Raw genomic sequence first — 11,757 nt, forward strand, 5'->3', positions numbered from 1 at the left:
GGTCTCTTCTCTATCACACTGAGAAACTAAAGCACTTTAGTTTCTCATCTACTGCAAGGTCAAAGATGAGCAAAAGCATTTATCGTTCAAGTTTATTAGTTACAGATAATCAAAACCATCGATTTTTCAAGCAGGAAGATACCCTAGAGATTATTCAGTGTGGTGGCTTTCCAAACATTTTAGCCATGAAACCCTTCTTCAGAGGAATGCATACAGAAGAGCAAAATGTAAAACAAAGGTAGGGAAAGGAGAGTCTGGGAACCACCAAGGAGATTCATGGGACCTCCACGAAGTCCATCAGAGCATAGTGTAGAAACCTCTGATCTAGTCACATTCATTAAAATGGCCATTATCGAAAATATAGGAAATAAGTGTTGGCAAGGATATAGAAAAACTGAAACCTTTATGCACTGCTGATGGGAACATAAAATATGTAGCTACTATGAACTACAGTATGAACTACAGTAATTACCATATAATCCAGCAATTCCGCTTCTGGGTATATACCCGAAAGCATTGAAAGCAAGGCCTCTAACAGAGAGTTGTACACCCATGTTCACAGCAGCATTATTCACAACAGCCAAAAGGCAGAAACAATCCAAATGTCCACTAATGGATGAATAGATACACAAAATATGGAATATGCATACAATAAAATATTATTCCATTACAAATATTCCAATGGAATATTATTCATTAAAAAAGAAAGAAAATTCTGTAAAGTTGCAGGATACAAAATCAACATACAAAAATGCTGCATTTCTACTACACTAATAATGAACTCACGGAAAGAGAAATTAAGAAAAAAAACTCTATTTATAATTGCATCTAAAGAACAAAATGCTTAGGAATAAATTTAATCAAGGAAGTAAAAGACCTGTACTCAGAAAACTATAAGATATTGATGAGAAAAACTGAAGATGACACAAATAAAAAGACATTCCATGCTTACGAATTAATATTGTTAAAATGTCCACACTACTCAAAGCAATCTACAGGTTCAAGCAACCCCGATCAAAATTCCAATGGCGTTTTTCACAAAAAGAGAACAGTCCTAAAATTTGTATGAAACTATGGAAGATCTCAAATAGGCAAAGCAATCTTGAGAAAGAACAAAGTTGGAGACATCATGTGCCCTAATTTCTAACTATTATTATAAAGCAATAGTAATCAAAACAACATGGTACTGGCACATAGATCAACGGAACAGGCTAGAGAGCCCTGAAATAAAATCATGCATATATGGTCAATTAATTTATGACAAAGCAGCCATGAGTATACAATGGGGAAAGGACAGTGTCTTCAATAAATGGTGTTGAGAAAACTGGACAGCCACATGAGAAAGAATGAAACTCGACTATCTTACACCATACACAAAATATTAAATCGAAATGGATCATTAAACTCCTGAAATCATTAACCTAGAAAAAAACACTGGAGGTAAGCTCCTTAACGTTAGCCTTAGTGATGATTTGACACCAAAAACAAAGGCAACAAAAGCTAAAATAAACAAGCAGAACCGCCTCAAACTAAAAGGCTTCTGCATAGCCAAAGAAACCATCAACAAAACGAAAAGGTAACATACTAAATGACAGAAAATATTTGCAAATCATATATATGATAAGGGGAATAATATCCAAAATATATATATAAAAAAAACTCATACAACTCAACAGCAAAAACAAATAAACGACTCCCCTGCCCCCAGAAAAAACCCACAAAATACACAATCTGATTAAAAAGTGAGCAGAGGAAATGCAGATATTTTTCCAAAGAAGACATATATACAGATGGCCAAGAGGTACATGAAAAGGTGCTCAACATCACCAGTCATCGGGCAAATACAAATCAAAACCACAATGAGATTGCACCTCACACCTGTCAGAATGGCTATTATGAAAATATCAACAACAAAAAAAAAGTGTTGGAGAAGATGTAGAGAAAAGAGAAACCATGTGTGCTGCTGATGAGAATGTAAATTGGTGTAGCTACTATGGAAAACGGTATGGAAGATCCTCAAAAAATTAAGAATAGAACTACCATATAATCTAGCAATTCCACTTTTTAGCCAAAAAAAAATGAAAACATTAACTTGAAAGGATATATGCACCTCCATGTTCATTGCAGTATTATTTACAATAGCCAAAATACAGAAGTAACTTAAGTGTCCAAAGATGGATAAATGATTAAAGGAAATGCTGTATATATACATATACATATATATATATACACACACACCACACACACTCTCACACACACTCATGCCGGAGTGGGCGGAGTGAAATATTACGCAGCCATAAAAAAGAAATAAATCCTGCTTTTTGTGACATGGATGGACCTTGACAGCATTATGCTAAATGAAATAAGTTAGAGAAAGACAAACACCATGATGATCTCACTTACATGTAGAATTTAAAAACGAACAAATGACTGAGCTCACAAATGCAGAGAACAGATTGGTGGTTGCCAGAGACGAGGGAGGAGGCGGCGAAGGGGGTTAAAAGAACTTCCAGCTATATAGCTAATAATACTGCATTATATATTGGAAAGTTGCTGGGAGTAGACCTTAAAAGAGTTCACTGCACACAAAAAAATGTAACCGTGTATGGTGACAGGTTAACTAGAGTTATTATAATAATCATTTCTCAATATATACAAATATTGAATCATTATTTTGCATAAATGAAATTAATACAATGTTATATTGTCAATTACATCTAAACTTTAAAAAAGGAAGAAAATTATGACACATGCTACAACACAGATGAACCTTGAAGATATTACGTTAGGTGAAATGAGCAAGTCAGAAAAGGACGAATATTGTATGATTCCACTTATATGAAGTACCTAGAAGAGTCAAATTCAGAGACAGAGAGTGGAGCAGAGCTGGCCAGAGGCTGGTGGGGAGGGGAGTTGGGGAGTTATTGTTTATTGAGTGTGGAGTTTCGGTTTTGCAAAATGAAGAGTTCTGGGGTGAATGATCATGATGGTTTCACACAATGTGCATGTTCTTAAATACCACTAAATTGTACATTTAAATCGTTAAAATGATATGTACAACAAGGTAATTGTCTATACTGCTTACTTCATCAAACTCTTCAATGGCTTCCCGTGACCACAGAATAAAACTTAAGTTCCTACACATGGCAAGCAAAGGCCTCCAGGACGGGGATTCATCCTTCTCTAGACACACTGTTCACTGTTGCCTGACGCTCCACCACCACAAGCCCTGTAACTCCCTGCATCTGTCACTGCTTCTAATCTCCTTTGCATTGTCCATATCTTCTTCCCAACTTCACCTCATTAAATAAGCCTGAGAACCACCCCGAGACACTAAGCATCCTCAGTCCAACATTCTCTCGTCCTCAGGCTAGGTGTCTCCCATGTCCTGTAATACTCTGACATTCCCTTATCACTGCACCCATCACAATGTTTTATGATCATCTGCTTCAGCACCAGTCTCCTCTATTTCTCTACTGCAGGCCCCTGAATAAATGTCATTCATCTTCGTATGCTGAGTACCTACGCCCCAACTGGCTGTGGTGGGCCCTCAAGAAATGGTGACTGACCAAACATATCTGGTGGAAAAGCCAAGGTGACATTAGGCCATTTGAAGGTCCAGGGCTCTTTTCATCAGGATAGCTGAGTGCTTCCCTTTACAATGTGAAAATAATTATATTATTGAAGGCTTTTACTTAGAAAAGAATTTCATGTGTCTTGAATCCAACGATATTAATCACACTCATTCTTCTAGAATCATGCAATGATGCCACCCATGTTATTTCCAACTTTCTGTGAAGGGATGGCAGTGGGGGAGGGGATCACAAAAAGAAAGAAGCCCATTTCTCTTCTCCCATAGACATCTGTTAATTTTACAATAAATAAGGCAGACTTTCTGGCACTTTAACTCAAGTGACCATAATTTAAATCAACCCAGTGACCTACACATTATAAGGCCTTGAGGACAAGCAATCTGCAATGGAAAATATTTTATTTGAAGGCCACGTCCTTAGTTCCATGACTTTTCTAACCTTAGTGGAAGGGAAGCTTAGTCCGAGAGAAGTATTTTTAGACACGGGTGCTTCAGAGCTGTAAAAATAGTCCGAGTGAATAGCAGTGCACTTGTCCAAACCCCTGCGTACTCCAGCCATAGGGCCAAAGAAAACACGACAAACAGAAGCACACTGGACTGACAGATTTTCACAAACATAACGTCGAATTTGAAGCAGCTTCTCTAAAGCATGACCTGAATGGTAAGTTTGTGAGAACTACAACTGCTCCAGCTGAGGCGTCCCATGTGCCCCGACACTGCAGAAGGGCTGCATTTCATCAACATTACCTTGAGAAAAGTCGCAGAGTTGCTCGAACTATCTGCCATACCCAAATTCTGACTTCCTCCCAATTTCCAGAGTAAGTGCACTGTGTCAGTGCTCCCCATGCTGGCTGTGCCCCAGAGGCGGCCGAGCGTTCCCATCAAGGCCCGGCTTCGGCTTCTCACGCTTCGATGAAGGGAAAAGGAAAGTCATAAACCAGCTGTATCTCTCAGAGCTGGCAATTTCGGGGTTTATAATTACCTTTAGATGTGCAATACCGTCGGCATGAGCTGACTTCATTCACTTCAATGATCAGGAAAGGCATTCTGTTGAGGCTTTCAACCACCACCATTATAATCAGCTGGCTTGTTCTTAAAACAGTTAAATTCATTGGCTGGCCTCTTTATATACTTAGATTTTTATATTACAAAAAGTGTTTCTAGAAAGCCAAGAAAATGTGCCTCCATTTTTAGATAAGAAATATGTTAAACATACAATTTAAAAAAATCCAACAAGTGTCTAGGTTTGGTAATGTAGAGAAAATAACTTCACAACAATCCACATAACAATGCCTGGTCCAGGAATCACAAAGGAAAGCTCAGGGGAGAGCCCTCCTCGTGGAGGAAAGTCTGAGAGCCTTTTGCAGGTTGGAGCAGACTGACCACACCCCATCTTCAGCGTGCACATGGCTGAAAGAACAACAATGGCAATAACGGAAGGAGGTAGCTCTCTGGAAAAGTTGGGGTAACATGATGAACTGAGTTTCAGCAAGTGACTTTGAGGTTATTATGGGCAGAAAGATGACAGATGATCAGCAGGTGACTAAGTCTAGAGCTGAGGAAAGGTCAAGCTGCTATGTTAATTCTAGATGCCCACCAAGGCTCCCCTTGCCTGTGTAGGCCATGCCTCCCCATAAGAAAGCAGAGACCAAAGGTGCAGGCAAAACTGGTTATCTCAGCCTCATGTACCTCTAGCCAGCAGAACAGCACCAAGTTCTGGCCCCAACTCTGCCTCTGACCGTTGACCCCAAGTACATCTCTACCAGTAGTTATTACAATGGTCACATGAAAAGACAGAGATATCAAGTACTTTGAACAGATAAAGTATCACATCTGTAGAGTTTTTAAAGTGCCAGGCTCTGTTGTAAATGCTTTATGAGTATGAACTCATTGTAATACCCACAAAGGTCTAAACGAAGTACTAACATTATTTTGCTCGACAATCCACATTAGTCTTAAAATCTTTAGAATTGTTTTAACTTCCCATATGTCCCTTATCGTATATCTTCAAAAACAATTAAAAGAATCTAAAATAAGAGAAGTCATCACCAGATTAGAAGTGAAGGAGCTGTATAAAAACATTTATTGAACGGTTACCTTTGAACATGCTAGTACAACTCTAAGCACTTAGCTCATTTAACTCTCATGATCCTGTGAAGTCAGTATCCTAATTCCTAGATAAGTGGAAGAGGCAGAGAGGGGTTCAGTGACTCGCCCAAGGTTCCCACAGCCAGGAAAGGAAGGGCCACGATCCAAACTCCAGCAGGCAGTTCACCTTCAAGCATTAGACCACCACTCACCAGACATTATCCCATCACACTGTTAGCATAACCCAGAGAAAGACGCAGAACAGAGAGCAGAAGCATTATCAATCTTCCTGTGGTCCCAGGTGAGCTGGGCAGTGAGGGGTGTGTCTAAGGCAGATATGGGGAGAAGAGAGAAGGGGAAGGAAAGGAAATGAGAAACTCAAGTAGGGAACAGATAATAGCGAGGATGGGTCTAGGACATGGCAGAAAAAATCAAAAACCTGACTGAAGTGCCATTGCTGTCCTACGGCATCTAAACATACTTCTCGACATTCTTTTTTCTGCCTGTTGGTCCCACCTCAAGCCCAATGACTAATGTGCCGACGGAGGCTGGTTTACTGTCCCAGTACATCAAGAAGAGCAGGGAACAGCCCAGTAAAGAAGTGAGCAACAACAAAGAAAATGAGGGAAGAACTTCATGACGAACACATGTCCTGTACCCTTGAGGAGGAAGTTAATACCTGAGAATAAAAATATTCTCTCCATAAGAACAGTTACAAGGAAAGCTTACAGCCAGGTGACTGTGCCAGTCTCCTGTGATTCCAAAACTTCTCCCCGGCTACTGCACTGTTTTCAAGCAAATTTCAACAGGGATGTACTCACTGAAGAACAGAGAGAACCAAGTTAACGAATGCACAACAACTCTGATCTCTCTTCTATTCAGCACCAGGAAATTCAGCTAGGGACAGGGAGAAGAGATGGGTGAACAAATTCGGTAGCTGGGGAGGAGCTTTCAGGTCCACTTGAGTCTTCATCAAGCATCACAAATGTCAGGGAAATATTCATCTGTAGCTTAGAATGTTGCCCCCTTTGCTTTAACAGTTTCAGGAGCTCTACCCAGAAGAAATGTACGTTTTGCTATTTAAGAGACACTAAAAAATAAAAACTTCGGGTGAGAAGAACCCAGCCTCCAAACCCCTTCAAAATGCAGACTTTCTCACTTCCTCTAAGAAGTGTAGTGACCTAAAAGGAAAGTTGTACCAGAGCCCTGAGAAATCCAGCCTCTGAAATGCCATGCCAACGGATTTCTCCACCTCCTCACCAGTAACTTAAAAGCTACAGGCTCTCTGGGCTCCTTGTATGAAAAAGGCAATGGATGAAGCAAGGCTTATAAAGAATTCATCTCTCAAACTGAAGAAATGCACAGCTCATACCTTTCTTCCTTTTTCCCCTATATAAAGCAAAACACAACCTGACCCCTGCTCAAAGGTCATTTAATGCTGTAGGCGTCATTGCTGGTGTAATTATCCAACCGAAGATAAACTGGCAATCAGAACCAAGTCAGAAGTTAATAATGGGCAAACATAAGTTAACTTTACTTAAATATTACCCTGCAGTCGAAAAGATTTTTAAAATTTAAAACAAACAAAATGACAAGTGAAGTAGATACTCTCGGAGAATACATATGTACAAATGACCTGTGCTCTGATCACCTGTAATTGAGCAGACCTTGCTTGTCTTAAATTGCTTAATTGCTCAAGAAATGAGTCAGTCTCCCATAAAATCTATTTAATTTTTTTCATCCTAGTCAGCATGAATTGGAACATATGGCAAAAATGACTTTAAAAAGATTAAGATTGTAAACAACTAAAATTAAAATGAAAACTACTCCAGAAACCTTGATTACATTAAAAATTTATTACAGTTAAAACTACTTCAGAAAAAGTTCAGGAGAGTGAAGCTAAATGTGAATCAGTAGCCTACCTTAGATGCTAGTTTGTGCTTGTGTTTTGAAGGCTTTATGAGGATTAAAAATATGATGGGGGGAGGATGAGAAGTGCCTCCCTCTTTTCTGAGGTCCCTGGACAAACTGAAGTATTAACTGGCATTTTCCTTCAAGATTAAGCGAGATGAAACAGAATCACAACCAATATTCTTCATCTAAACGGTCCAGGCCTACCTCAGCAGCAACAATCAGGGATGGGAGTGGTATGAAGGGAAGACGAAAGGAGAAGCATAACTGCAATGGAAATATTAACCATAAAGGCAGACAACCTGTTGTGAGCTCTTAGGAGGTGCCGGACACTGTGCGAAGTGCCTGACATGGGATAATTCATTTAATCCTCTCCACACTCCTACGAGGCTAGTACTAGCATTAATTCTACTTAAGAGATTAACAAACTAAGGCACAGAAGTACCTTTTCCATTTAATACACCCAACATGAGGCAGAGCCAGCATATAGACCATCCAATTCCTCATACTGAACTGGAGCTAATCTTCAGTCAAAACACAGCAACTATATAACCTGTTGCATTCAATAAACAAAAAAAGATTGACCCTGTGCCAAGAGCCAAGGAGCACAGAAAATGAGGCAGTGCTGCCTAGAACTCCATGCTTCAGGGTGGTATGCAAAAACGGATGAGCTAAACCACTGAAACTAACTGACCTACTGGCAGAGAGTAGCACGGAGATGTTCTGCAGGAAAGCATGGTTCCCCTCTACAGGATTACAGTTGTCAACGAAAGTGGCTGAGGCTCTTGCAAACTCTTTTCTATGAGAATGGAACTACTACAGTTCCTTATAGCTGTTCACTATTTAGTCTTCTGGTCTTTATCAACTTTTGGTCTGACAGTTCCATTGTATTTCCAGCCTTTGGGGTAAAAAGCTCTCTTTTTCCCACCTTAAGTTTCAAAAGGAACTCCCTGGTCCAACTACTTAAGGATTTGATCCACAAGTTTGCATTCCTATCAATGCCAATCCCCTCCCTCCTTTCTCAGATGAAAGCTCCAATACCATACTCATATTTTTAGGTGCTACTTTGGGGCCTTTGCATGCAACACTTTTGTTGTTGTTGTTGTTGTTATTGTTGTTGTTTTGGTCCAATAATGGATATAGCATTTAAGAACTTGATTTTGTACTTGGTTTCTACTTGGTTTCTAATCCTTTCCCACTGATGTCTTCAATGCACCATCGACAATAGTTTTTGGACCCGTTTCCTATATTGGCATTGGAGGCTTATGGCCCTAATATTTTGTCCTTAAGATACTGTTTAAATATTTTCAAATGAATACATTATTTTATACCCAGCCACGACAAATCTCTCACAGCTGTGGGAGATTTTGGTGGAGCAGGGGAATACAAGTGTGCTCAAGCTAAATTTTCTCAAGTATACTGTAATATGGTATAATGTCTGAAACTTTTAGGTTAAAGGAACTTACTCCTCCCATCTCATATATAACACAGTTTAGAGAGACACCCTAACCTAGCAGCTAGGGCATCCACACAATTAAAAGGGCAATGTATGTCCAAACACATGATCTCAGAAGAAAGAAATGGAAGATTGTAATAAGAAGGCTAAAATGTCAATGAAATACAGATTTTAGAAGGAAACACAATCAAATTATTATGTTGCAAAAAATTTGCACGAAGAGGAAAATTATGACATATACTAGTAAGAGATTTTTTAAAAAGCAAGCATAGACGTGGTTGAAAAGACACTGAAAAATAAATTCTTTCATGACTGTAGTCACCACATTTAAGTGTTCCTATAGGAAAAAATAGGTAATGGTTTCTCCTCCAACAATACACGTTGCAAAGGGCTGAAATACTAAGAAAATAGTCAACTAGAATATGAAAATCTAGCTTTCCAATGAGCTGGAATTTGCTAAAAATAAGTAAGATGCAAGTATCAGTTTTCCGGTAATCAATTGCACAACTGCCCCTAAGCCGCCGCTCTGCTGGAACAGAGTCCTGAACACCCACAGTAAGATTGGAGGCTCCTCCACAGACCTCAGCTACTTTATCTTCCCCTCTGACGTTCTCCAAGTGCCTAACTGTGCAGTTCTCAGTACAGAAAGCAGAGTCAAAGGTTAAAGTTACCATGCTGCTGATATGGCCTACTGCCAGGGCCTCACGAGCTCTGATCAGGTAACTTTACAAAGTGCTACAAAGGTGAGGACTATTATTATTCTTTGTAACTCAGCAAGCGAACAGAGGAGGGGTTGAAAGGAGGACGTTTAGGACAACAGAAAACTGCTGATGAAAACTGCATAATTCTAAAAAAATTGATCAAATTAAAATTGATCGTATTTCAGGTCTATGGAAATAAATTCGGGTTTAAACCAAGCAGGAAGGCCAAGTCTCAACTTGTCCGTATACAATACCAGCTTCTGTCTGTAAAGCTCCATTCCAAAGTGCCTTCACCAACACGCCACCGAGCCCTCAACGGGCCCTGGGGGCGGCTGCAATTTAGAGACGAAGAAACTGAGGCTGGGCCCCAGGACACAGGCTCTTTGGAAGTGGACACATTCAGAGGCCCCGACTCCAGACCTTTCAACCACCAACTACAAGGGTGAAGGAACCGAGTGGAAAAGTCCCAGGCTTCCCGTGGGCATCGACCTGTCCACGGGACACCACGTTGGGTGGCAGGCTGCCCGCGCTCTTGTCTTAGGATGGGCGGGAAAGAGAACGGGATCTGTTGCCGCTGGGTGGCTCACCTGCGCGATGCCGGAGCCCATCAGCCCGCCGCCAATGACCGTCACATGCTTGACGACGATTTTCTTCGCCGAGGCCGAGGCGGTGGATGAGGAAGCCATGGCGCGGATGAAATGCCTGGTTACAAAAGCCATGTTGCGGAAGAGGGAGGGGAGGCGGAGCCGAGGAGACGGAGGCCAACGCAGGGACAAAGGCAACAAGCAGGGCAAGAACGGGGAAGTCACCGCAGCGAGCCCCCAGCAGCCAGAGGACTTCTGAGGGCTGAGGCCCAGGCTGCCCCGCCCCCGGCGCGCCCGGGACATCACCAGCCCGCGCCGGCGGCGGGGCGGGACGCGTCGCCCGCTCCGCCCATTGGCCGAGGCCACCCGGACGGCGTTCAAACGTTGGAGCGCGGCCGCGGGTCGGGGCCCACGTGGACGGGCGCGCGCCGCCGCCCTCCGCCGCAGAGCCGGGGCCTCGCGGCCGGGGACTGTCGCGCAAGGTCACCGCGCCGCAGCGAGGCGGGGCGGTTCGCGCTCCGGTGTCCGGCCGCGTGCGGGACCTGCCTTGGAAAAGCCGCGGGCTCCTGGGAAGATGAACTCGTGGCGTTGACTTGATTCTCTCTGTTTTTAACCTTTGGCATTTTAATTATGATGTGTCTTGGTGTGGGCCTCTTTGTGTTCATCTTGTTTGGGACTCTCTGCACTTCCATACAGTAGACTTGTATGTCTATTTTCTGTACCAGGGAAATTTTCACTCATTATGTCTTCAAATAGGTTTTTCAATCTCTTTCTCTCTCTCTTCTTCTGACACCCCTAAGATACAAATGTTGGTGTGGCTGTTGTCCCCAAGGTCCCTTAAACTATCTTCATTTTTTAAATTCTTTTTTTTCTTTTTGCCGTTCCAATTGGATGTTTTCTGCTACCTTGTCTCTCAGATCACTGATTCGGTTCTCTGCTTCATCTGAATTGATGTTGATTCTGTCTAGTGTATTCTTCATTTTGGTTATTGTATTCTTCCATTCTGACTGGTTATGTTTTCTATCCCCATTTAAAAAATATTTCCTGACTCTGTTGAAGTTCTCACTGAGTTCATCTATTCTCCTAAATTCATCAAGCATCTTTATATCCAGTGTTTCGAACTCTGTATCAGGTAGATTACTTGTTTCCATTTTGTTTAGTATTTTTGCTGGAGTTTTGTCCTGTTCTCTCATTTGGGACATGTTTGTCTCCTCATTTTGGCTGCCTCCTGTTTGTTTCTGTGTATTAGATCTGATATATCTCCTTGGCCTAACAGAGTAGCCTTATGTAGAAGGTACGAGGGGCCCAGTGACACTATCTCCCTAGTCGCTTGAGCCAGGTGTTCCAGGGAAAACCCCCTGTGTGGTCTGTGTGTGCCCTCCTGTTGTAGTTGGACCTTGATTACCATTTGCACTTCAGTGGTAG

General features: G+C 41.7%; 1 protein-coding gene across 1 annotated transcript in view; it reads right to left on the minus strand.

Moving 5' to 3' along the window:
* Nucleotides 1-10,609, minus strand: part of HADH (hydroxyacyl-CoA dehydrogenase) — a 41,418-nt gene extending 30,809 nt beyond the window's left edge. The window contains exon 1 of the mRNA XM_036227630.1: nucleotides 10,336-10,609. Coding sequence (XP_036083523.1) covers nucleotides 10,336-10,467 — 132 coding nt within the window. The 5' untranslated portion in view covers nucleotides 10,468-10,609. The remainder of the gene's footprint in view (nucleotides 1-10,335) is intronic.
* Nucleotides 10,610-11,757: the final 1,148 nt, after the last annotated feature.

This window comes from Rousettus aegyptiacus, unplaced genomic scaffold, assembly GCF_014176215.1.
Source record: "Rousettus aegyptiacus isolate mRouAeg1 unplaced genomic scaffold, mRouAeg1.p scaffold_m13_p_10, whole genome shotgun sequence".
Taxonomy (NCBI): domain Eukaryota; kingdom Metazoa; phylum Chordata; class Mammalia; order Chiroptera; family Pteropodidae; genus Rousettus; species Rousettus aegyptiacus.